The sequence below is a fragment of the Saimiri boliviensis genome, chromosome 2, assembly GCF_048565385.1.
Source record: "Saimiri boliviensis isolate mSaiBol1 chromosome 2, mSaiBol1.pri, whole genome shotgun sequence".
Taxonomy (NCBI): domain Eukaryota; kingdom Metazoa; phylum Chordata; class Mammalia; order Primates; family Cebidae; genus Saimiri; species Saimiri boliviensis.
Window position 1 is genome coordinate 98,193,164 of NC_133450.1, and position 27,968 is coordinate 98,221,131.

Consider the following 27,968-nt stretch of genomic DNA (forward strand, 5'->3'; position numbering starts at 1 on the left):
CCCAGCACCTTGGGAGGCCAAAGTGGGTAGATCACTGGAGGTCAGGAGTTTGAGACTAGCCTGATCAATATAGTAAAACCCCATCTCCACTAAAAATTCAAAACATTAGCAAAGCGTGGTGGCAGGTGCCTGTAATCTCAGCTACTCAGGAGGCTGAGGCAGGAGAATTGCTTGAATCTGGGAGGCAGAGGTTGCAGTGAGCCGAGATGGCACCATTGCACTCCAGCCCGGGTGACAAGAGCAAGACTCTGTCTCTTAAATTAAAAAAAAAACAAAAACAAAAACAAAAAAAAAAACAGTACAAAACAAACCAAGTGAATAGGGTAATAGGTTAGCTGAGATGTCATCAGAATTCAGGTTTACTTAGCAGATCATAAATCCTGTTTCAAGGCAGGAGAAACAGTAAAGGATTTGAAAACCTTCCATCGCTTACTGATGAAGTGATCTTGGGCAAGCTACTCACCTTCTCTAAGCCTCGATTTCCTCATCTGTGAAATGGAAAGAAAAACAGAACTTGTCCCACAAAGCTGGTGAGATTAAATGAGATAACGCACATTACAAGCCTTGCCAGAGCCCGTGGAAAATGCTAGCCGCCATTCTGATGAATCTAAAAGTGGTATGCCACTGCAGCAGGCCCTGCTTTGAAACATAGTGGATGTTAACCTATATTTGTTTATCTTGTATCTTTCTGTCATGGTCACTAGAAAGAACCTCACAGAGCCCCCAAGCTGCAGGAAGCATAACCGACCCAAGGCTCCAGATAGCCCTGCAGAGGCCATGCCTCTTCCCTGTACAACCTTCTTGTTGGAAACTCAGGGTAATGATGAACTAATGAACACACTATTTTCTTGATTCACTATCCAGTCAGTGATCCTGCACCCCCGAGTTGAACATTTCTCTAAGCAGAAAAATTATGAATTATGGAATGTTCAAAATATAGAATATGGGGAGGAACCATCCACCTCCATGTTAAAAAGAACATGATGGAATCAGGTGACTTAGGGTGCTCCATAGACCCAGGCCTGCAGAGGCCATGCCTCCCGGGAGATGCTCCCACTAATGACTGAGCAGAGTACCGTGGACTCCTGACAGCAGATGGGCTCCAGAACTGCCCAGAGGCACTGCTGGATCTTCCTGCAACTACAGGACTATCTGGAATATGCTCTTCTGCCCTTCCCTCTCCCTCCCGTTCACTCTAGGTCACACTTGCACCATAGTCTGATGCTCCCTCTGGCTAGCACTCCCTGTTTTTCTCTCCCGCAAGCATTTACGCCAATACAGTCTTACATGCTTAATCCTGCCTTAGCCTTTGCTTCTCTGAAGACCCGAACTAACATACTTTCTCATGGTTTTTTTTCTTGTTCTTGTTTTTTCCAACAGTGGGAAACTTTACACTTGTCCTATGAGGTCTGGACAGTTTGTTCAGCTATCTGCAAATGCCATTTTGTTACAGCAGCCATGGGGAGGCAGCGGATAAGAAACAGGAATAATATAGGCCATTGTGGGTAAGGCTGCTATAAACATGGGAGCCACTGAAATCCGATACTTTCTCAGGGACCCATAGTTTCTGGTTCTTTCTGGTTAAGAGAGGCTAAAGGAAAGGTTTTTAAAGATATTAATTTTCTTAGTCAAGTAACTTAACGTCTCAAGGCCTCAGTGTCCTAGACTAGTACAGAACAAGCAGATGAAACAAAGTTTATATCAGAATGTCAACTGAAAAAGTATCATTTACCATAAATGGAAGATAATGGTATTCAATTCTAGATAGATGCTATAACTTCAAGAACATTTAGAGTCTGGACCTACATTCTGTCAAAAATATAGATTAAAAAATGCTAACGTGTTAACACAACTTTCCAGAAAGACTTTTAAAAAAGTGAAAGGGGAATAATTGTCTGGCAATTATTTTTTGTCTGGTAATTTATTGTCATTTAAGAGTGGGTCTATGGGGCACCCTGAAGCACCTGGTTCCATCATGTTCTTTTTAACATGAAGATGGATGGTTCTTCCTTACAGTCTATATTTTGGACATTCTACAATTCATGATTTTTCTGCTTACAGAAAGGTTCAACTCAGGGGTGCAAGCTCACTGAGTGGATAGTGAATCAAGAAAATAGCGTGTTCATTACTTCATCATTACCCTGAGTTTCCAACAAGAATGTAGTACAGGGAAGTAGTCAGCTGAGCTGGGAGCCATCTATGTGAAACTTTCTTGAGCAAAACTCAGAAACCAAGTGAGATTGCTTTTGGTGTCTTTCATCTCTTCAGGTGTGCCACCTCATTATTCACTCCCCACTCAAGTGCCCAGAAATTATGATGTCTTCTGTTGCTCAGAGAACTTTTTGGGAGGAAGATCTACTCAGACCTGGCATTCCCTCATCCCAGGCTCTACCCTATTTTTCATCTAGCTGTTAAAGCTAAGTAACTAATTTCACACCTATGTGTGAATTACACTGGCTTAACGCTGTGACCATCTTGGGGGCATTCAAAGCTGATAAACACTTTTAAAAATAATGTAATTAACAAAGGACCTTATCTTTCTGCTTTACTAGTACAGAACAAAACTCAGTGAGCTTGCACCCCTGAGTTGAACCTTTCTCTAAGCAGAAAAATCATGAATTATAGAATGTTCAAATATAGACTATAAGGAAGAACCATCCATCTTCATGTTACCACACAGGCTTACTTATTTATTTATTTAGAGACAGAGTTTCACTCTTGTTGCCCAGGCTAGAGTGCAATGGTGTGATCTCCGCTCACTGCAACCTCCACCTTCCAGATTCAAGAGATTCTCCTGCCTCAGCCTCCTGAGTAGCTGGGATTACAGGCGCCCACCACTATGCCCGACTAACTTTGTAACTTATTTTTAAGATCAATCATTTTGATAGGCCCCGCTTCCCACTCTTAATTCAGGGTATTTCAGGCCCCATCCAGATCCAAATCCTCATGCTCATCTCTCCTATAAATACTTTCCTTTGCAAGTTGTCGGTATTGCAGGGGTCAAATGCAGTCTCTGCCCCAAAGGCTCATGTCCAAACTTCAGAATCTGGGAGGACAACGAGTCAGGGAATTTTGTCAGACCTATGAGATTTGAACTTTCACTTTTATGGTGAGGGTCACATTTGGTCCTAATCAATTAATCCATTACGCCTCCCACCGTGTATGAATTCAAAATAATCAACTTTGGTTTATTATAAAAAGCAAAATGTATTAATATCAGTATATTAAGATTTGCCTAGAAAACTTAATTCTGGCAATGAATTGTTTCTAAAATAATACATTAACACTACTTAAGAAGAAAACAACTTTGACATCTAAAATGCCAAGTGTTTGCATTTGCCAAGGTTTAAAAACACATACACACGCATATTCAAAGACTCACCACCCAAACTAGAAGTGCAAAGATCAGCCTGTACCGCACAGTAACAGAGACTGGGTTGTTTTTTGTAAACAAGGCAACTGTTGGAATAAGTAATCCCTTCATTTTCCACACACCCACCCTTCTCTTTTCTCCGCCCGCCCCCACACAACCTCCACTTCGGTTAAAAGAAGCCTAAGGTAAAAGCCCCTGCTGCATAATCAGCCCAGAGCTTGACCTCACCTACTCTGACTCTAACTAACCTTCCTCTAAGGAACCTGAGCGACAGGGTGTTATGGGCAGGGCGAATTTGGGTCCAGGAGTCAAGAAACCGGAACCCTGGAGTCCTCAAAAAAAAAAAAAAGAAAGAAAGAAAACAACGGAGCCGCCCCGAGGATCCAAGCTGGGTCGGTGCCAAAGCAAGGGAGGTTGGGACAACCGAAGTCAAACGTGCTGTTCTTCCAAATCCCGGCGCTTACGGCGGAAGCCACTCCAGGTGAGAAATCCTAACAGTCATAATGGCATAATAAATACATCTGCAAACGACGTGCTTCCCTACACACACTCTAGAGGTGGGAGGCGGGACAAATGCTGCCTCCGCAGATTTTGGAGATCCGGAAGGGAGCCTCCGAGCCCAGACCTGGGCTGGCAGGGGTCTCCCCTGCGCTCGGACCTCGGCTCCCACCCCCGACCCCACTGCTGCGGAGGAGCCCTGGGAGGGGCCGGGCACCTCCTCGGCCCTCGGGCCTGGGGCAGGAGCAGGAACGCTCGGGAAGCGCGGAGGGGGCGGCACCGCGCCGAGGGGGCGGGCCCCGAACTTTCGAGCGTCTTGAAAGCGGCGGGCGCGGCGGAGCCGACTCCACCCCTGCCCGGCAGCCCCGCGCCTCCGGCCGCACGTCCCGCTCTCTGCGCAGCCCGCCGCCCCCGCCATGGCGAAGCCCCTGACAGACCAGGAGAAGCGGCGGCAGATCAGCATCCGCGGCATCGTGGGCGTGGAGAACGTGGCTGAGCTGAAGAAGGGCTTCAACCGGCACCTGCACTTCACGCTGGTCAAGGACCGCAACGTGGCCACCCCCCGGGACTACTACTTCGCGCTGGCACACACGGTGCGCGACCACCTGGTGGGGCGCTGGATCCGCACGCAGCAGCACTACTACGACAAGTGCCCCAAGGTACCGGGAGGCGGGCAGGAGGACGGGGGCGAGGTGGGGAACCCCTCAGAGTGGTCCCCTGCACCCCGTACTTGCCCCGAAGTCCAGAGAAGTGTCGAGGCTGTGGGCGGGCAGCCCGGGGAACAAATTCGGCCCCACAGATGCCGCACTCCCGTCTGCGAGGTGCCACCCGCCAGCGCCCCACCCAAACCACGGTGCCGTCCGCCCCTGGAAGCCACCAGGTGGCAGAAGCGTGGGCCCCGCTCGCCTGTCCACTTCACAAACTTGCGGAGCTCTGACCCTCCGCGTTTAGTCAAGAGGTGACGGGCGCCTGGTCCTGTGTGCCGGACACCGTTCTCTGCCCTGGACGCTCAGCCCTAAGCAAAAGGGACAAAAATCCCGCCTTGCTGGAGCTTGGTGTTTAGGGAGGGGAGACAAATACACAACTGGGAAAGGGTGGTAAGTCTCAGGCCCCTCGGAGTGGCCGCCTTAGTGGGGTGCAGAGGCGAGGCAGGGTCCTGCCCCAAGCGTGGAGCTCCGCCTGCCGGTTCTCCTGAGACGGGTGCGGAGCTCCTGGACTTCCGTGAGTCCTGAGCGATGAAGGCCGAGGGCCAGGCAATGCCCTGGACTCCTGCTCCCCCGAAGACACACACTGCCCCCACCGTTAGTCCCTCCACCCCCAGGCCTGCCCCAGAGCTGCTGAGGAAGGCTGGTCCGGGACCACCTCCATCCACGGCTTGGGGGCGGGAGCAGACAGCTCGGTAGGGTGCTTTTGAACCCACAGAGGGACAGTGTCTCTGCCTGACAGTTTTCAAAGAGGGCGAGAGGAGGTTGGGAAGGACTGGGGAGGACGTGGCAGGAAGAGGGATTGTGTGCAGGCTGGAGGGAGGGTGGGTGTGAGTCCGTACTGAGAGAGGAACTGGAGAAGCCAGGTGGAGGCATAAAAGGATAACAGGTCGGGATACTTCCCGGGGGCAATGGGAAAGGTGTGTAAACATTTATTAGAACTTTTTAGATATGTAAAGGTGTGAAGAAAAAAAAAATGGCCTATAACCTCAGTGCCCAAGAAACCCTGAAGGAATTTTTAAGAAGGGAAATACAGGTAAATTCTCATGGTAAGAAATTGCAGCTGTAACAGCTTTCCAAGGAAAAGTAACTCTTCTTCACCCCAAGACTTAGGCTTCTACCAAGGTAGCAACTGCTAAAATGTATCCTAACAATTTAAATGTACCCTTAGAAAACTCTATGTATACCTATATTTACTGTGCTTGTTGCTTTGTTTGCGATAGTCTCACTCACTTGCCCAGGCTGGAGTGCAGTGGCCTGATCTTGGCTCACTGCTTTCTTCACCTCCAGGGTTCAAGCAACTCTCCTGCTTCAGCCTCCTGAGTAGCTGGTATTACAGGCCCCCACCACTACACCTGGCTAATTTTGTAGTTTTAGTAGAGAGGAGGTTTCACCATGTTGACCAGGCTGCTCTCAAACTCCAGGCCTCAAGTGATCCTCCCGCCTTGGCATCCCAAAGTGCTGGAATTACAGGTGTGAGCCACCGCACCTGGCCACTATCTTTTAAAAATTTATTTACACAAAGGGAATGCTCCTAAGTACACCATACTGCACATCTCATTAAAAATTATTTTTGACAACTTTAAGCGGAAGGGTGGGCCACTGAGCATATATTAGAAACACACACTTCTATAGCATTTAGCGTCATAGAGCACCAGAGAGTCTTGTATGTTTTTCCTTCAGTGGCTTATCCTGTACTTTATGGTTCTCCTGGTTCTCTGGCTGGTTTCCTCACTGGCCTCTTCTTCTCTACATGAGTGCAGGTACAAGCCAGGAATTGTGACAGTGTAGAAACCAGATATTCTGATAGCAATGCACGGGAGATACAACAATGAACATGTTTCATTCCACACATGTTCATCAAACATCTCCTCCATCACAGTTGTCTGTCTAAATCAGATGATTCTTGCCCTTGTAGAGTCGGTAGGTGTGTCCAAGCTCCTTGCTCACCTGCCTTCCTCTCTAATAACTGTGCAGGTGAATCCCAAATGTGGATCCCTCATCTGAATGCCTTTTCAAACTCCATGCCTACATTTCTAAGTGTTTAGTGAACATACCTAGATACCTTCCCATTTCCTCAAACTCAGCTTGTTAAAAACTCAACCATTATTTCTCCCAATCCTGCCCCATCTTCTGCATTTTTTGGTGTGTGTGTGTGTGTGTGTGTGTATGTGTGTGTGTCTGTGTGTGTGTGTGTGTGTGTGTGTTTTGAGATGGAGTCATGCTCTGTCACCCAGGCTGGAGTGCAGCGGCATGATCTGGCTCACTATAACCTCTGCCTCCGGGTTCAAGCCATTCTCCTGCCTCAGATTCTCAAGTAGCTGGGATTACAGGCGCATACCACAATGCCTAGCTAATTTTTCTATTTTTAGTAGAGACAGGATGTCACCATGTTGGCCAGGCTGGTCTCGAACTCCTGACCTCATGATTCACTCACCTTGGCCTCCCAAAATGCTGGCATTACAGGCGTGAGCTACCACGCCTGGCCTCTGTGTTTTTTTATTTTAATGCAATTGCCATCTTGACAATCGAGACACAAACTTGAGTGTCACTTTTTGCCATTCAACTGGTTGCCGATTTCTGTTGATTTCTATAGTTTCCCCTGAATGACCTGCTGTCCTCCATTCTACTTCCTGCCTTGGTGAGGCTCTAGCCACTCGTTTGTTGCAGCAAACTCCGAGTGATTATTTTGCTATCCAGAAGTGGTAAAACTGGCAGCCTAACACTGAATAAGGATAGCAGACATAATTTTGTTGGCCAAGATATTTTTCAGGAGTTTAGTTTTTAGCACCTGTGGGCAGTACTTGCACACTCCATTTCTTAGCCCAGTACTCTTCTTTGTGACCTCAATTACACATTTATTTTCTCTGTGTAGCTCCTGAAGGCATTTGACTATACAATCCTGTCTTATTCTGTGCATTGTAGTCTGCTTACGCTTCCTAAAGCAACACATCTTGCCCCCTGCTCAGTTATCATTGGCTCCTCTTGCCTGCCATAGTCCTTAAGCAATCGTGTAAAAGCCCTTCTCAGTCCAGGTGGGACCTGTTCTTCCCTTGTTATTTTCCATTACCTTCTGTACTCACCTTGCTCTCTCAACAAATCGATCCCCACCTGGACCCTTGCTTCACTTGCAGTGTCCTTCCTATCACATTTCTATGCTCAACTCTCCCCTGTCCTGCAAGTCTCAGGTTGATTGACAGGTGTTCCAAAGAGGCCTTCCCAGAAGTACCCAGGCCCTCTGACTAATGCTGGGGATAAAAATGAAACATACATTTTAAAAATATTTGTTATAGCTTCTTTATTTTATAAGCCTTTTGGAAATATCCATTTTTTGCATAATACACATAAAATACTAGTAATCATAATACATGCATGTAATTTATAAGGTATATTGGAGATGCTCATATATTTTACTATTAGGTGCATTTAACAAATGTTTAGAGATCATTAACTAAGAGGATGGCAGAGATCTATTTTTCGAAGTCTTATATATTCCCAAATATAAGGAGAGATTACCTCCAAAAAATTATTTATGAGAAAACAGGGAATCACCTTAAATTCCTGTCCTTATAAATTCTGTCATGCAAGGAAGTATTTTCTCATTTACTTTATTTTGAGCAACCACATATTTCTTCAGAAAGACTTTGAAATGCTTTTAAGAAGACTTAAGTTTGTGCTAATGTGGAATCATTAAAAGGGAGGCAAAGACATTTAATACAGATGTAGTCATTATTCCGGGGGGTTTGCCCTCACAATTGCAAGAGTTGAATATATACTATATAAACAAACTTTTTTTTTTTTTTTTTTTTTTTTTTTGAGACGGAGTTTTGCTCATGTTACCCAGGCTGGAGTGCAATGGCGCGATCTCGGCTCAGGCAATTCTCCTGCCTCAGCCTCCTGAGTAGCTGGAATTACAGGCACGCACCACCATGCCCAGCTAGTTTTTTGTATTTTTAGTAGAGACGGGGTTTCACCATGTTGACCAGGATGGTCTCGATCTCTTGACCTCGTGATCCACCCGCCTCGGCCTCCCAAAGTGCTGGGATTACAGGCTTGAGCCACCGCGCCCGGCCATAAACAAACTTTTTATAGATTACTTAAAAGAAAAAGGCAAAACATCATGGTTACAGAAATAATGAAAATACACACAGGGAAGAATTTTTTTAACTGGCTAATATTATGCAAATGATATTTGTGGCTTAAGGTACTATTTCCTGTGACAGCAGTCATCACCCACTAGAGCACCAGCCACTGCCTATGTCTGCCCCAGAAAAGATACATTTATTCAATTATACGAAGGCGTCTAATAGCTGGTGAGGTTTCTAGTAACAGCATTATAGACATTCAAACAACTTGAATGAAAACGAAGATGACGTGTTCTGGAAAGCAGTGTTAGGTGGCCCGTTAGGACATGGATGTTGACTATTGTGAAATTTAGAATTCAATTGTTCATAAATGGAGAATGGGAAAGAATGAAACTTCTAAGTTGACATTTTCAAATTGTATTTTGTTTTAAATATTTATGTGTGACTAATATGTTAAATAGGATGATAGGCCTTTATTGTACTGAATTCTACTCACTATTTTTTTCTTATTGGCTAAATACTATTTGTTTTCTTTTTTTGCTTCTTATCTTATGGAAATGGGGCAATCCCTAAAACTTGAGGTAACTATATTGATGCATTTACAGATTTTTGCTGTTTTGTTTTGTGTCTATTAGAAAAGCAGAGGATAACTGATATGAAGAATAAGTTATTGTAATAGGGGATGATGAAGTTACTCACTGGTTCTATTTTTTTTTTTAGTTAGTAAACTGTACTTGTATATAAAAAAGGTTTTTGGCAAGTCTGACCTTTGTACCTCTCACCTTCGACTCTGATGATATTTACCTGACTTTTACCATGTCAAAGGCAAATAATGTCTAAGTCAATAGAGAAATTTCCAATTTCAATAAGAACAAACACCAGTAAACCTTAGGTAGTCTTCTTGTTCAGAAGGAACTTGCCAAAAAATAGACCTTATAGAAAAATTTTATTCTAAAATTTATTGTAAGTCAGGCACTTGGCTCACACCTGTAATCCCAGCACTTTGGGAGGCTGAGGCGGGCAGATCACCTGAGGTCAGGAGTTCAAGACCAGCCTGGCCAACATGGAGAAACTCCGTCTCTACTAAAAGTATAAAAATCAGCTGGGCATAGTGGTGAGCGCCTATAGTCCCAGCTACTCAGGAGGCTGAGGCTGGGAGAATTGCTTGAGCCCAGGAAGCAGAGGTTGAAGTGAGCCGAGATCATGCCACTGCACTCCATCCTGGGCAACAGAGGGAGGCTCCACCTCAAAAAATAAATAAATAATAAAATAAAATAAATTGCAAATTTTCTTACAGTAATCAGTCAAGGAGGAATATTTTCTAACCCCTGGAGTATATGTGAGTTAATCTTTGTATTTCTTGAATGACTTGAGATAGTCATAGCGAACCCACCTTACTGGCACCCACAGAGGTGCCCTATATAAATACTTCATTAACGAATGGTGAGCTATGGCAGTCTGACTTCTGTCTGTCCAAAACCTATGGTTTATTCATGAGGCTCATGAACAGGAGGGGGAAAAAACACAAAACACTGAATCTAGTTAGTTAGATGAGTTCCTTTTTTTTCTCCCTGGGGGTAAAAGATACTGAATTACTTTGCCAAAAAATAGTGCTTTGCCAAAGCCTGTTGTCAGTAACACTTGTATTTAGTCCTTCATACATCTCTGTAGGAGTATTACCAGAAAGGGGTCCCCATCCAAGATCCCAAGAGAGGGTTCTTGAGTCTCACACAAGAATTGAGGCAAATCCATAAAGTGAAAGCAAGTCGATTAAGAAAGTAAAGGAATCAAGAATGGCTCTTCCATCGGTAGGATAATGCTGAAGGCTGCTGGATGGCTATTTTTGTGGTTATTTATTGATTATATGCTAAACAAGGGGTGGATTATTCATAAGTTTTTTTGGGAAAGGGGTGGGCAATTCCTGGAAGTGAGGGTTTCTCCCCCCTCCCCTTTTTTTTTATTTTTTATTTTTTTTTGAGACGGAGTTTCGCTCTTGTTACCCAGGCTGGAGTGCAATGGCGCGATCTCGGCTCACCGCAACCTCCGCCTCCTGGGTTCAGGCAATTCTCCTGCCTCAGCCTCCTGAGTAGCTGGGATTACAGGCATGTGCCACCATGCCCAGCTAGTTTTTTGTATTTTTAGTAGAGACGGGGTTTCACCATGTTGACCAGGTTGGTCTCGATCTCTCGACCTCGTGATCCACCCGCCTCGGCCTCCCAAAGTGCTGGGATTACAGGCTTGAGCCACCGCGCCCGGCCTTCTCCCCCTTTTAGACCCACGTGGGGTAACTTCTTGGCATTGCCTTGGCATTTGTAAACTGTCATGGTGCTGACAGGAGTGTTTTCTAGCATGCTAATGTATTATAATTAGTGCATAATGAGTAGTGAGGATAATCAGAGGTCACTTTCATTGCCGTCTTCGTTTTAGTGGGTTTTGGCTGGCTTCTTTGCCAAGAGAGGAGTATTTAAGAAATATTTTGTAATATTTTAAAATATCTTACATTCGTACTAATTTGGCATCATTAAAAAGGAGGCAAAGAAAAGCCTTTTATCAGCAAGGTTTTTGTACCTGCATCTTGTGCCAACCTCCTATTTCTTCCTGTGACTTAGAATGCCAAACCTCCTGAAAATGCAGCCCAGTAGGTCTTAGCCTTTATTCTACCCAGCTCCTATTCAAGATGGAGTTGCTCTGGTTCAAACACCTCTGACAGGAGTCTCATTTGAAGCTGTGGCAACATAGTCCTGCTTATTTGTTTCTTATTGGTGGCCTAACATATGACCTTGTATTTTTATCTTAGGCAAGGTTGACCTCTTAGAGGAAACATTATCTCTCTCTTCTTTATTTCAGAGGGTTTATTACCTCTCTTTGGAATTTTACATGGGTCGAACATTACAGAACACCATGATCAACCTCGGTCTGCAAAATGCCTGTGATGAGGCCATTTACCAGGTACATTGTTCCTAGATTTCTCTCATCTTGTCTCTTTAAATTTCACATGCACTTCAGGAAACTTGGGGACATTGCACACACAAAAAAAGTAAAATGAGAGTGAAAAATCACCTCTATAGTTGTGGCTATTACAAACTTTTAGAAATATACATTACTGGTAATCTCTCGTTTAAGAGAAACAACCAGAAAAAGAAGTTAGCAAACCTGTTATGACTCACGAGAATTTTCTTTTGCAATCAAAGTCTTTGACAGCATTCCCCACAAATTACCTTTTAGAAATTAATGTCTGAACAAGTCTTTTAAAAGTACTTGAGTCTTCTGCTCTCAGAATCTCACAAGCTTTACTTTGGGCTTCTATCTCACTTTTAAGAAATGATCAAACTTTGACTATTATTTATATATCAAGGCAATTTGTGAAAATGATCAGCTTTAAAAATTCTATTGTCACACTTTCTCTGTTGCTTAATGAGATGTAAGATACGCTTCCTCCTTAAAGGAGGAGCTTGAAGTCTTAACCCTAATCTACTAAGTTGTTTTCATGAATATATTTAACTTTACTTTTCTGATCTTCAGGAAAGTAGTTATACCTTCATACCCAAAACAAGTAGTCCTTAACTTTTTCGATGTGGTTGAAAGAAGAAATGTGTATTTGCAGACAAATTCGAAATGAGAGACTGTTCAGATTGTCCCTTTCCTTTACCATGGGATTGTCCCCTCATGTGTCCTTCATGTAGGTCGGGTGGAGCATTTCCTGTGAAAGAACCCCTGCAGGTCCTCACCATGTCCCTTCCCTCTCCTTCCTCTAATAGTAGCTGAAAATAACATCCCTCCCTTGGAGTAGCCTATAGCCAGGCAGGATGGCATGATCCCACCTGGCTATAGGCTACTCCAAGGGAGGGTGTTATGTCTACTTGCTCAAAATTTATATCATGCTTTAGACTTACATTTTTAGAATTTAAAAATTCTGAGTGTTAGCACCAGCAGTTGGCTTACACAAGGACCCTAGTAAGCTCTAATCTGCAGAGAGCAAATCTGAAAGCCCCTTTAACACTGAACAGAAGCATAACCATGGTTCAACAGAACATGACCATGGTTGAAGATATCGTTGTCAAGACCTGTGTGAGAAAGCAACTTTCGGTATAAAGGTAGGGATCCCGGTTCCACAGAAACTGGGGCACACCTTCAGGCATTGGTACATCTTCCACATATGTTTTCAAATGTGCAAATTATTTTTCCGTTTAAAAAAATACTCAGTTTCATGGATTGCCCAACTTTCAGATAAGAAGCCAATTGTTTCACAACAGGCCGCCTTTAGCCATGCCTGGGCTAGATTAGCATCTAGTCAACATGGAACAAGTAACTTTTCTGACCAATAATTCTCTTGTTGTAAAATGAGCAATCCGGTGTGGTCTCCAGGGCTGTAGAGCTCTGTCATGAGTGCACAGTGGTGCTGGGGGACTCTGCTGTGTGATCCCCAACATTTTGGAGCAGGGAGCTGGCTGTCAATCAGTCCCATCCGTGCCCAAGTTCACAGATGCTGCTTGGCTTCACAGCCTCTTATCCACCCCATGGAAAAGCAAAGGATTTTACCCCATCCAGCTGGATTGCAGGACTGCACTTTCCCTGCCTGTTGTCAGCCCCCAGGTCTCTGGGACACTGACTTACTAACTGGTTTTGGGTTAACAACTTTTGACCCTACTGAGTAAATATGCTGTGGTCATGAAAAGATGAACTTTAGTTCATTCCAGAACATCTGACCTCAGGCCTTTTGGTCATTTTCAAAATCCCTCAGTCCAATTAATATCAGCTTGGTACTGGACTGTTTCTGAGATTTTAACCCTATAGTTACACACACTCACAAAAATTTTTTAATGACCATAGCTAACATTTATTAAGGGATATCTGCCCAAGAATAGTTCTAAATGCTTTGTTTGTATAATCTCATTTAATTCATGGCAGTCATCAGTGAGGTAGGTACTGTTAGCCTCCACATTTTTTAAATAGGAAAATTGTGCGATAGAGTTAGTAGCTTGCCCAGGGTCATATAGGAAGTAACACAGTCAATAATGGACTTTTAGAGCCCACACTCTTCTTCATGCTGCAGCTGCACCACCTCATACAGTTTGCCTCTGCAGTCGGTATCTGTTGCCAGAACAAGCTGCAAGGGAGCTGACGCTAGATAAAGAGTAAAAGGTACAGCTCTGGTTAAAGGTACCTGGCAAATGAATATCTTTACCCAGAGCTGTAGGGAACGGCCTCCCCTCTGAGTGACCTGTATTTGTATCTGCTTCCAATATTGTTTTCCCTTCATTACCAGCTTGGATTGGACATAGAAGAGTTAGAAGAAATTGAAGAAGATGCTGGACTTGGCAATGGTGGTCTTGGGAGGCTTGCTGGTAAGTGACATTGTGAGTGTGTTATATTGTTTGGCCGATTGAAGACATCTCAGATGCCATGCATGACCATGCGTGGAAGAACCAGGCAGTCTTCCTAGAAGAACTGCGAGGTATGATCCGGTTGCAGATGTATTTGTACTTGAGTTTGCACTTTGGTTTGGTCAATTCTAGACAAGTAGTAGAGAAGAGAACTTGAACAAAAGAGACACTGCTTAAACCCCAGTTAACCAGATCCTTCCTATGCACTTAAGGGTTTTCAGAGTAGCCCCTTTACTTCACTGTTATTTCTTCAAAGCTTCTCAATTCACATCTTTGTGTGGCATGACCTAAGTTAAGTTGCTGTTGTGTTGTTTTGTTTTATTTTATTTTTTCAGTGATAGACTCCAGGTCAGAGGCATGACCGAAGTTGGTCAACCATTGTCTTGCCTTGTGCACTCGACTGCTTGACTTTTGATTGACTAGTGGGCAGTGATACACTAATATGATTGGTCTGGTTTTGTTAATTAATATCCTTTTTGTGTGTGGATACAATTTGAGTTCTTTGCTTTTTTCAGGAAATGATTTTTCAGCAAATATATAGGAAAGCACTAAAAATTTAATACCAGCTCTGTTAATGTGTGTGTATATATACATGTGTGTATGTACATATGTATATAATATGAATATGTAGAAAAAAGGGTCTGGAATTCTAAATACTAAGCTGTTCCCTATGAGCACCTATAGGGAGGAGTACAGAATTGGGGTTGCGATCAAAGGGGATGCTAGCATAATAATTTTTTTTGTCTGTAACAGTTTAATTTTTTTAAGGAAGATATGTTATTATCTGTGAAATTTAAATTTAATAATAAAAGTGTACTACCGTACATGTATCAGGTTGTATTCTATGAAAAATAATTATCTCCTCTTTTTTAGAAATTGTTCAAAAATCTTCTGGTTTTGCATACACTTGAGTTACCAGAAAGCCATTTGCATCTGTTTCATTTTTTTCATCCTTAGTACATTAGTCACAGTATGCTTTAACATTGCCATTAATAATGAACAAAACAAAATAAAACACTGCCTGTGGGGATACTTGCCACCTTCCTGTGAAGTTAATTATCAGACAATTTAGTAGGCTTTCTATGGGGCTGCAGGAAGGCCAGCAGCGCTGATGGAGTGCACACCTAACAATAAGAACCAGCCTGCCTTCCTTTTATGTGAAGCCCCAGACCTCAATCTTTGTTGATTGGATTAACTCTGTGCCCGACATTCATGACGTGGCTCCTTGATTTGGCTAATGAAGTCGGAGTGAACTGGCTGATGAAGCTGAGAATTCTCATTGGATGGTCTCATCTAAGTTGGGCCCCCCTCTAAGGATAATCTGATCAGGACTCAGGAAAAGCTGAAGAGCCACAGCTCAGAGAGAACAGGAATGGGAGTGAACCAGGCCCTGTAAGCACAGGGATTGGCGATGTTAGGAAAACTCAAAAGCCTAGGCCATTTGTGTTTGTGGATCCCTTTTAAAGGCTGTACTGCCAATCTAATTCAGTCCCTTCTGTTTTGAGCTACAGCTTTCAATATTCTTGTCAGTTTTAATTTCTCCTGTGCACTTCCTCATTCTCTGTATATTTTTCAGCTTAAATTCCTGGGAGGGACAATCTGATTAGTGCACCCAGCCACAAGGCACATCCTTACCCAGCCTGTGGGTTGGCTGTTCTGGATCAGAGGCCCTGTCATCAAATAACAGGAAAACCTAGGAAAAATGGTTCAGCCAATGACATGTGTTACCACAGAACAAGAACGCCAGAGTTTAGGCCATTCCGAGACTGGTTTATTCAGCAGCAGGATTACAACAGGACTCCAGGTTTCTAGTCCTTTTGTCTTTCCCCTCATGGAAAAAAGATAGTAGCACAAAGGAGAATCTTTCCCAGAAGTATACTACATCCAACAGACTTTCTAGCACTTCTCATCTGATTGAATGTCATTGTATGAGCATGCCAAAACCAATCACTGGAAAAGGAAATACAATTGCTGTGACTGGCTTAGCAGATCAGACCAATCAAGCAACATTCACTTCCTGGTTCAGCCTCCTTGAAGCATATGATCACCTAATGTCTGAACAACAGTGGCATTCTATTAGCCAGGAAGAAACAGCACTGGCCACAGAATATCTTGTCAGTCAGATGCTGGAAGGAAACAGAACATATATAAGTTATACTTTCCTGGGCCTGTCTTTTCTAGTGGGTTGAGTCCGTGGGGAAGATGGAGACAGTTTCCCTTAGAAAAGGTACTGTGGAGGCTGGGCACTGTAATCCCAGCACTTTTGGAGGCTGAGGCGGGCAGATAATGAGGTCCAGAGATCGAGACTATCCTGGCCAACATAGTGAAACCCCATCTCTCCTAAATATACAAAAATTAGCTGGGCATGGTGGTGCACACCTGTAGTCCCAGCTATTTGGGAGGCTGAGGCAGGAGAATTGCTTGAACCTGGGAGGCGGAGGTTACAGTGAGCCAAGATCATGCCACTGCACTCTAGTCTGGCGACAGAGCAAGACTCTGTATCAAAAAGAAGAAGAAGGGAGGGGGAGGGGGAGGGGGAGGGAAAGAGGAAGAAGAAGAAGAAGTAGTCATGTGGGGATAATAATCGACATATTTCATGCAGACTGGCTTCATTATCTGTTCTCAAACAAAATGTACCACAGTGGTTATTTCTAGATGGTGAGGTCATAGATGACATTTTCTTCTTTATACATTTTTGCGTTTTCTAACTTTTCTATGGTATTAATTTTATAATTAGAAATAAGTTATTTAGAAAAATCAGTATCCATTGTGCAGTAGTATCTGTTGCTTTAGAATACAAATTTAGTTCTTCATATAGCAATGTTTTGCGGCTGCCATGTGTTTTAGGGAAAGATTGGAAATTTTGACTTGGCTTAATGACGCTATCTTTTGCCTGTGCTCTGTTGAATGTAGCCTGCTTCTTGGATTCCATGGCAACCCTGGGACTAGCAGCCTATGGATATGGCATCCGGTATGAATATGGAATCTTCAATCAGAAAATCCGAGATGGATGGCAGGTGTGTGAGCCATCTTTTTAAATTTTGTCATTAAGGTACTTCTCTTTCATGGTGCTCTGGATGATTTATGTACTATATGGACTTTTAACATAGAGCTGTACTAATTTCTCTGGCATCTGGTTGGTATCAGTGAGTTCTATCTATCCATCTTCCTCCTTCAGAATTTAAGTTCCCCAAGAACAGAGAGCCTTCCAGTATCACCCATCACCAAATCCATAGCACCAAGTACAGTGCCTGACTCACAGGGAGCTCTGAAAATATTCATCCCCGACTGTCTGAATGTGGACCACCTACAATGTGTATGTTCCATTCTCCACAGCAGTCATAATGGAGGAGCACATCTTTAACTCATGATCTCAGCCAAGAACCCTTGATGCTAGAAGCACATTGCCATTTTGTAAGTGAGAACACTGAGTCTCTTAGGAAGGAAAGTTACCTCAGATCACGCTGCTGGCAAAGACATGTCTGTATCCCCAGATTCCCAGGACCACATTCAGTATTCTGTTTTATACTCACGAGTATTGCCCTCTTTAATATGCCAAGGTTACAAGATGCAACCAAGTGTCCTGATTTTTTTTATAAGATGAAATCAGACAGTGTTGTTAACTGTGAAAGCAAATAAATCTGGCACGTATTTAATATGTACAATTACACTGCTCCTTAGAAATGTATGTAAATCTATCCGAGTGACACTACTTTTACTTTATATAACCAACCCAGATTGTTAGGTATTTATTTCTTTTCTCTCTGATAACTGTTCAAGTCTACAATCACCCTAATGTAGACAGTTTTTGCTGATACTAAGTGTGATTTAGGCTTTCTCTCTCCCTATTTTTGTCTCATACATACACAGTTGACAGAAATATATATCCTCAGTTTCCAAAAACCCTGGGCTCTCTGAGCCCTTCCCACATTTATGAGATGAGTCCAACAAGAGAACACTCAGGGACTGGATGCAGAGACCTAAGCTGATGCCAGGAGAAAGGAAGATGACCCGGCCAGGCACAGTGGCTCATTCCTGTAATCCCAGCACTTTGGGAAGCTGAGGCAGGTGGATCACGAGGTCAGGAGTTTGAGACCAGCCTGACCAACATGGTGAAACCTCGTCTCTACTAAAAATAAAAAATAAAAAATAAAAATTAGCCGGGCATGGTGGCAGGCACCTGTAATCCCAGCTACTCAGGAGGCTGAGTGAGGAGAATCACTTGAACCTGGAAAGCTGTGGAGGTTGCAGTAAGCTGAGATCGCGCCACTGCACTCCAGCCTGAGCAATAGAGCAACACTCTGCCTCAAAAAAAAAAAAAAAAGGAAGGAAGGAAGATGACCTGATGATAATGAGTTTAGTGTCACCACTGGCCTCTTTCCCCTCCTTCAGTATTTGGATTCTTTGTGAGCCAAGGAAGGGAGGAACTAAAAAATGTGGTTTGATGAGAGAATGTGGCTTAGGAGAATATTGGGTATAGTAGAAGACAAACTTCCAGATTTTGCTAGGAACCAGTGCTGTTTATCCTTAGCTACCCCCAAATAAATAAAAGCTGAAAGGCAGCATCTGGTAGAAGAGAAGCCTGGGTCCTAATTTCTAATTTGAGACCTCATGTCAACTTATGAGACCTGATTACTTTTATGAGGTATGTTGCCTTAATTAGGTTACCAAACTTTCCTGAACCTCAGTTTTCTCAATGGCTAAATGGAGATACAAGCGTCACAGAATTATTATAAAAACATGTAAAATATCTGGCACACAATAAAATGCTAGTATCAGTAAGCACACAATAAAATGCTAATTTTGCCTAAGAAAAGGAGGACACTTTAATAAATTGTGGTATTCTATAATAAAATGTTAGTGAAGCCATTAATATTATATTTTTGATTACTTTAACAAAATGGAAAATCATTTATGTTAGCTATAAATAGAGGATATAGAGTTAAATGGGTGGTATAACCTCAGCTATCCAGAGGCCAGAAAGATAAAGAAAAAGTGCCAGAAAAAAATACGTCAAAGCTTCAACAGAAGCTGTCTCTGGAAGATGGACAACTTTTACTGTCTTCTGTGTACTCTTCTACGTATCCCATTTTCTGCGGGAAATATGTATACTACATATTAATATGCCAATTAATCTCCTATCTTCTATTTACTCTTCTACATGTTTTATATTCCATAAGTAATATGTATTGTTTGATCATGAAAAGTTATAAAAATGAAATAATTGGTTCCTCTCCCCAGTCAAAGAACCTGGAGTTCCATGCTGAGAGCCTAGCTTAGCAGGCATTTCCAATACTCCCAACACTTTGACACAACCTAACCAAACACTTTGACACAACCTAACCAAACAACACATAGTATCTAATTTTAGCCTTTGAAAAGGATACTGTGTGCTACTCACTATACTACAGAATCTCCAAGGATTTCATTTATCTCTTTACTACTGTCACATGAAAGATTTAAAAGAAACTCAGGAGCAATTTTTTTTTTTTTTTTGTCTCAGGTACATTTTCCCCTGAAATTTTATGAAGGGCCGCTGTTATCACACCTACCTTTGCTCTTTTTAAATAGTCTTTATTCCAGGAAACTCTCTTTCTCTCCTATCAGACCAAGAAAATATGTATTTCTAGTGCACCTTAAAAAGAAAAATAAGAAAGACCAAATAGGTTTTGCTCATTCAAAATATTGCAGAGCTGGCCAGGTGCAGTGGCTTATGCCTGTAATCCCAGCACTTCGGGAGGCCAAAGTGGGTGGATTATTTAAGGTCAGGAGTTCAAGACCAGCCTGGCCAACATGGTGAAACCCCTGTCTCTTCTAAAAATACAGAAATTAGCCAGGAGGTAGTGGCATGAGCCTGTAATCCCAGCTCAATGGGAGGTCTGAGGCAGGAGAATCACTTGAGCCTGGGAGGCAGAGGTTGCAGTGAGCTGAGATAGCGCCACTGCACTCCAGTGTGGGTGAGTGACTAAGACTTTGTCTCAAAAAAAAAAATTTCAAAGCTAACCTTATTAACCATCATCACTTCTTTCATTATGACTTGAAATTGAATCAAAAGGGTATATAATTTTACTTACGACCTCCATTGTTAACTGGGATGGGATTTTAACTGTCAAACATAAAATATATCATACTGTAAACAATAAATTATTTCCATAAAAAGCAAAAAGCATCTGTCAAGAAAGCAGCAGGCCTCTTCAGAGCATAGTGATGCCATACTCCCATGTAACACTGTTCTTACAAAGGCAGATTTGGAGAAGGCGGATAAAAATTCCACATGATGGGAAGATTTTTAAAGGTCAATGGGTTTTTAATTTTTGAGTCTCTTTAAGGAAGATTTGCAGTCCTGGAGTGTTCATTGTGAACCCCCTGAGAAAAATAGTTGTGTTGCTAAAATTCTAGATTTACCATATACTCTAACGGGGAGTACGGTAATAGTCCTCTGTGAAAATACCTGGCCCCTAGGAGGAAGTGGGGAGAAGGACAGTTGCGACAATCTCACAAAACGTTTCACAATCACACCAAAGCCCTGGGTAGAAAGGCGCTCACAGTATGTATCTCAGAGCTGGATCCAAGTGGCTTCTGCAACCCTCTGTCACTTCTTAGAACCCACACCAAGTTCGTGATAGCCGGTCATGCACGGATCACGTTACCCAGCAAGCTTCTAATTATCATCACGGAATTCTTGGTGTGCCACAGAAACATGTATCAGTTATTTATAATATCAGAAAGCAAAGTTCATGTACTCTCCTGTTGTTTGTTCACTGGTTCTTTGTGGACTCTGTATCCTGTCAGTGAAGAGAAGAGCATTTCTTAGAATTCAATCGACAGAGCCCTCTGGGCTGACTTCTCCATCCCTGCTGGCTGGGACAGATTCCATTGAGTCATTCCTCTAAAAAAATGCCTCGTCCAGCTGCCACCTGCCCCTGGGTTGGCTCTTTCACACCACGAATCTGCACGTGCTTCATTCAGCCCTGTGCAGCCTCTGGGATGAAACACCTCTGACAGCTCACTTGGATGTGGATGAAAGTTCTTCTCCCATCTTGACCACCCCCACCCCCGCACCTCTTCATATGATTCAGCACGTGCATTCAGGAATTGCTGTACATGAAAACCCAAATTTACAGACCAATTTGTCAATTCATTGGAAGAAAGCAAGGTAGAGAGAATATTAATCACCACCTTGCAGCTTCTGGGGATTTAGTGGAGGCAGGAAGGGATAGTTCGCTCCTTTTCCTCAGATCTACTCAGATCAACTCGTTATGAAACACTTGTTTTTCAATCTACCTTAAAAACAAGCCTTGTAAAGTTCGTAGAATTATTCGCTGGTTCTTTACTGAATCTGAGAGATTCACAATAAAGAATAGCAAGCAAATAAAGTTTCCTACAAGTTGTTAGCCCAATGAAACTAAAACCAATCATTATTTGGCAGGAAAAAAAACTAAACAACATTTGATGGCATTAAAACTAGTCAGCTGACTAGTCTTGTTATGTAAGTATGTTCCTTCAAAAGAGCAAATGTGGTCTAGTGTGGTGGCTCACACAGGTAAGCCCAGCACTTTGGGGGGCCTAGGCAAGCTCATCACTTGAGGTCAGGAGTTCAAGATCAGCCTGGTCAACATGGTAAAACTCTATCTCTACAAAAAATACAAAATTAGCTGTGTGTGGTGCCGGCCCCTGTAATCCCAGCTACTTCGGAGGCTGAGGCAGGAGAATCACTTGAACCTGGGAGGTGGAGGCTGCAGTGAGCCAAGATTGCACCACTGTACTCCAGCCTGGCTGACAGAGCAAAACTGTGTCTCAAAATAAATAAAAATTTTAAAAAGCAATTGTAACCTCTGACTTCCACAGGAGACAGGGAGTGAGCCACAGCAGGAAGTTTAGAGCTTGACCTCTCTTATCTGAGCATTTCAGGCTTCTTGGGGGCAGGACAGTATATGATCTGCTGCATTTCTCAGCAAAAGAAAAAAAAAGTGTCATCAGCTCTTTCATGGACATGAGTTTTCAGGGGAAAAGTGTATCTTCCTCATCGTCCTCCTATTACATACACTACCTTCAGATGGTTTTGCAACAGCCCTATGTGCTGAAATGAGGCAAACATGGCCTGTGGTTCTTTCCTGTTACAGGAAGCCGTGTTCACATTGCCCAGTATTTTAAAACCCAAAATTGACCCTTGCCTAAGTGCAGCATAAAGTATTTTGTAAGTCAAGATGTTTTGATCTTTTGTTAATGTCATCATTTTATTATAGAGTTTCTAGTTATAAATACAAGTTAATGGACTTTTTAATTTTATTTTTGAGATGAAGTCTTGCTCTGTTGCCCAGGCTGTAGTGCAATGGCACAATCTAGGCTCACTGCAACCTCTGCCTCCCAGATTCAAGTGATTCTCCTGCTTCAGCCTCCCAAGTAGCTGAGATTACAGGTGCCTGCCACCACACCCGACTAATTTTTGTATTTTTAGTAGAGACAGGGTTTCACCATGTTGGCCAGGCTGGTCTCAAACTCCTGACTTCAAGTGATCCACCTGCCTTGGCCTCCCAAAGTGCTGAGATTACAGGTGTGAGCCACCGTGCCCAGTCAAGTTAATGGACTCTTAACAAGCTTCTTATCAACTGGCAAACTTCAACCATTTCTTTATTTTATTTTATTTTATTTTATGTATTTGTTTATTTTGAGACAGGGTCTCGCTCTGTCACCCAGGCTGAAGTGCAGTGACGTGATCACAGCTCACTGTAGCCTTGACCTTCCGAGCTCAAGCAATCCTCCCACCTCAGCTTCCTGAGTAGCTAGGACTACAGGTGCATACCACCACACTTGGCTAATTTTTAAATTCTTTTAAGAGATAGGTTCTCACTATGTTGCCCAGGCTGGTCTCAAACTCCTGGGATCAAGCAATCTTCCTGCCTCAAAAAAAGTTTTATCTTTGTTCTCTTATGACTGGGATAGTGGAAGTTTAGTTTTTAATTCTGAATTACAGAATTACAGTTATGACCTTGCATTGCCTTGTAGCTCCTGGCTGCTCTTTGTGGGGTTTAGGGACCAGCAGAATCAGGAGCTCCTGGGAGCTTGTTAGAAATGCAGAATTTCAGGCCTCTCCACCGACCTACTGAGAATCTGCATTTTAGGAAGATGTGGTTTTCTGACAAGCTCAAGTCTCTCTCCAGCCTCCCCTAGGCTTCATCTTACATCTGATACCTCCTCCAGCAGCTCTCTAACTCCTAGCTCTCCTAATTAAAGATGTCGTTGCTATGTGTCCTGTTTCCATTCATCATTACACTCGTAGTTAATATTAGTGGGAAGCTTACTGGCTTTCTTGACAAAAAGTCACTATCAATGTTTGAATAAGTGAACATGTATTCATTTGTCTGGCTGTTGACAATGTTTAGTCTAAACTCTCAAAAGACAGTGGCTGTGCTTCTTTCTGTCTCTTCACACTGTTCCCGAGACAGGCCTTACACTCATATTTAGGTGATCATGAGATGTCCAGCATTGTGTCATAATTCTTAAGCAATATCATCTAAGACTAAAGCTGAGTTTCCTAAGAGGTGAACATGAGGAATCAAATAGGTAAAATAACCATATTGGTGATGATCTCATTAACAAAGCTGCTTTATTTACCCCTTTTTGGCCAGAACACAATTCCACTTTTTAATGTATCGTCATATACCACATAATGACATTTCAGTCCACAAGAGAGCACATATGCAATGGTGGTCCCTTAAGATTGTGATAGAGCTGCCTGCTACAGGTGTACCGTTTCTTATGTTTCACACTATATTTTCACGGTACCATTTCTATGTTTGGATATGTTTAGATACACAAACACCTATCATCGCATTACCATTACCTACAGTATTCAGTCTAGTAACGTGCTATACAGTTTTGTAGACTAGGAGCAGGAGGCCATACCATGTAGCTCGGGTGTGTAATAGGCAACACCATCTGGGTTTGTGTAAGTGCACTCTCTGATGTTGGCACAATGACAAAATTGCCTAACGACACATTTTTCAGAATGTGTCTCTGTCGTTAAGCAATGCCCAACTGTATGTGTAATATTTTCAAGGTTTCAATAATGAACTTTAAAAATACATTCCCCTCCAATGTGTTTGGTGGTGGTGGTGGTCTTATTTTGGTATGTTTGTTTGTTGCAAATGAAAAATGTATTTGATGTCTAAGATACCCTAAATAGAAGCCATAGTTTAACATTTTATATGAGAAATATTTTGTTATAAATTGACATAAATACCTAGGAAAATACTGAAATTGTCAATAAAATAAGTTCATTACCTCTTAGTGTATGTTATTTTCAAAATGAACTATAATCTATAGTTCATTATCAAATCAGAATTACATGAGGATTAAGAAAAGCAAAGACTACATAATGCAATAATGTTCTGTACCTGTAGAGTTCTCTATCTATACCGGTAAGTTTGATTAGAAGAATGTTCTGTAAGTAGCATTTTCTAACTGATTCTGTGTATTCTAGTCATGAGAATCTTGACTGAACCCCTTGTGGAGAACCCAACAGGCCCAGGTGTCCAATGATAAACATCCCTGGAAGGCCTCTGTCTTTAGCTGAAGCTGGACAATTGGATTCACAGATGTTAAGACACAGGCTCTGGAACACAGAGACCTAAAGGCAGACCTTATTTCTACCGGTTACTGTTTGACCTTGAGCAGTTACAATTCCTCATCTTTAAAAGGGGAATCATAGTTCCCTCCTATATTGTTGCTATAATATGAGGATTAAATGCAGTAATATCACATAAAATATTTAGAGCCATATTGGCAAGTATTATAATTGTTGATTTAGGCTGTCAAACAATTACAAAACAGTAGTCAGTATTTGTAAGTTGTTTCAGTTAAAGATGTTTTAAATTTAATACAATTGAAGGGCTAGGTTCCCATCTCCTGACAAATAAATTCTAAGTAATACTGTATCCTTTTGCAGGTAGAAGAAGCAGATGATTGGCTCAGACATGGAAACCCGTGGGAGAAGTCCCGCCCAGAATTCATGCTGCCTGTGCACTTCTATGGAAAAGTAGAACACACCAAGACCGGGACCAAGTGGATTGACACTCAGGTATTCAGAGTGCTGGTATGGCCAGCATTTTGTATGGTATTTAGCACAGTAGACAACACATTGAATATGTAGTATATAGTGTGATATTGAGTATAGAGCATGTCGTGTAGTGAATAATAGAACACATTTTTGTAGGTAAATGTATTACTTCTTTTACTGCAACCCACTTGTTTTGGAGACAAGGGAGCTGAGGTCAAAACAGAACTGACTCCCTGAAGGTCAGGTGACTTACAAGGGTCATTTTGCAATCGGCTTTGTCAGAAAATTCTTAGTTTTTTTGTTTTGTTTTTGAGACACAGTCTCCCACTGTCTTCTGGGCTGGAATGCAATGGCATGATCTCGGCTCACTGCAATCTCCGCCACTGCACCTGGCCAGAAAGTTGTCAGCTCTGTAGTAACCAGCACACTTAGCTCTTCGTTTTTATATTAAATTGTTGATACAAAATTGAATAATTTTAAATGTCGTTCCTGGCTGGGCGCGGTGGCTCTTGCCTGTAATCCCAGCACTTTAGAAGGCCAAGGCAGACAGATCACCTAAGATCAGGAGTTCATGACCAGCCTAACCAACATGGTGAAACCCTGTCTTTACTATAAACAGAAAAATTAGCCAGACATGGTGGTGGGCAGCTGTAATCCCGACTACTTAAGGCTGAGGTGGATGATCCAGGAGAATCACTTGAACCTGGGAGGCGGAGGTTGCAGTGAGCCGAGATCATGCCATTGCACTCCAGCCTGGGTAACAAGAGTGAGACTATGTCTCAAAAAAAAAAAAAAAAAAAGGCCGGGCACGGTGGCTCAAGCCTGTAATCCCAGCACTTTGGGAGGCCGAGGCGAGTGGATCACGAGGTCGAGAGATCGAGACCATCCTGGTCAACATGGTGAAACCCCGTCTCTACTAAAAATACAAAAAAATTAGCTGGGCATGGTGGCGCATGCCTGTAATCCCAGCTACTCAGGAGGCTGAGGCAGGAGAATTGCCTGAACCCAGGAGGCAGAGGTTGCGGTGAGCCGAGATTGCGCCATTGCACTCCAGCCTGGGTAACAAGAGTGAAACTCCGTCTCAAAAAAAAAAAGTCATTTCTCACCCCAGCACCAAATATTTACATTTATTTGCAACTTCAAAGGGATAAATATTTAATACTGAAGAAATTTATTCAAAAGATTACCAAAGTCCTTATGTATTATGAAGACAGAAAAATAATGCAGAATATTGCAAACTGTTATTTTGTGCCATATCACTCCTAGAAAAATAATGCTGGTGTCTATTCAAGTGTTCTTATTTTATGGACGTATATTTATCCTGCAACTAAATTTGAGTATTGCCCTGTCACTGAATGAAGGCACCCCCAGTGGTGGTTTGAGCTTTGCTGTCTTCGTGCCCACTGATAAATAATCCCTATTAACAACATTCAGCACTGGCCATTCTTTTAAAACTTGATAAAATCAAGTAAATGATATATGTGAAATTTGGGAGAAAAATTTAGTATTATAGTGTTAAACTTGGTTGGTTTGGTATTATTATTCCAAAATAAATGTTTCATTTTGCTTCAGAAGAGCCAAGAGCTGTATTATAGCTGCTTTAAAAAACAAAAACAAAAAACTGATGGTTTATTTTGCTAATCCATGTAGAGCTATTCACAGTTTAGAAAAATAATGACATTTTAAAAACTGTTTCCTATCTGAACATACATTTATTTAGCACATGAAATAACACATTAGAAGTTGAAATAAGTAATTAAAGCGTAATGGTATATGAAGAGTAAACTAATACTGTGACTTAAAGATAAGTTCCTGTTTTGATTTTGGTGTTTGTTTGTTTTCATTTTATTAAACAGTAGACCATAATCTAAGTTTACAAATATCATCAGGAAAGCTATACACAAATCAGTCATTAATACACCCAAAGAAATTCATATGTGTTTGATATTAAAGTAGAAAGTATTTTCTATTAGACTTTGGCACCTAAACTTAATCAGCGGCTTTTGATCTGTCTAAAAGTATGCCGTTTACTGGCCAGGTATGGTGGCTCACACCTGTAATCCCAGCACTTTGGGAAGCCAAGGCAGCCAGATCATTTGAAGACTGGAGTTCGAGACTTCGAGACCAGCCTGACCAACATAGTGAACCCCATCTCTACTAAAAATACAAACAAAAAAAAAAATTAGCAAGGCATGGTGGCCCATTGCTTGTAGTCCAAGCTCCTTGGGAGGCTGAGGCAGGAGAATTGCTTGAACCCAGGAGGCGGAGGTTGAAGTGAGCCGAGATTGTGCCACTGCACTCCAGTCCGGGTGACAGAATGAGACTCCATCTCAAAAAAATAAAATTAAAATTAAAATATGCAGTTTACACAATCAATCCTGGAAGCATTTTATTTACACTGTGGGTCCCACTGCTGAGCTAACTTGTATTTACAAAGCACCTCTAGATATTTTCATAATGTATCCAGAAATTCAATTAGAGAGAGTGTGTGTTTCTGGGCCCACAGAGGCAAGGTTATGGGGCAGCGGTAATGTAAGTGAGCTGGCCCAAGCCACACAACTTAGCTTCATATATTGAAGTCATCACATGAATTAACCCCAAGCTGATACCCAGTGAGGTCAGAGCATGAGGCCAGATGTACTCTGTGTGTGCATGGGATGGCTTCCAATAAAGTGAAATGACACAGTCATGTGTCAGTCTAGGTCCTCTAGGAAGCAGACACCAGAGAGAATGAGAAGTGCAAGTGACATACTGGGGGATGCCTATGAAAGATCAAGGGGAGAGGGAGCAGAACAAGGTAGAAAGTCTTCAAACTGTGACACAGCTGTGCCACCTGTGAAAGGAGACCACAGTGGCAACTCTAAG

The 27,968-nt window shown here is 42.4% G+C and overlaps 1 protein-coding gene across 2 annotated transcripts in view; it reads left to right on the forward strand.

The window, feature by feature from the left end:
- Positions 1-4,209: 4,209 nt before the first annotated feature.
- PYGL (glycogen phosphorylase L) overlaps positions 4,210-27,968 on the forward strand; it is a 44,574-nt gene continuing 20,815 nt past the window's right edge. Inside the window, exons 1-5 of one of the 2 annotated variants that reach the window (XM_003930532.3) lie at positions 4,210-4,530; positions 11,508-11,609; positions 13,927-14,005; positions 16,958-17,061; positions 24,993-25,124. In XM_003930532.3, the coding sequence (XP_003930581.1) occupies positions 4,288-4,530; positions 11,508-11,609; positions 13,927-14,005; positions 16,958-17,061; positions 24,993-25,124 (660 nt within the window). In that variant the 5' untranslated portion in view covers positions 4,210-4,287. Of the gene's footprint in view, positions 4,531-4,777; positions 4,969-11,507; positions 11,610-13,926; positions 14,006-16,957; positions 17,062-24,992; positions 25,125-27,968 lie in introns of those variants that run through there. The other variant, XM_074393941.1, reaches the window with a different exon arrangement.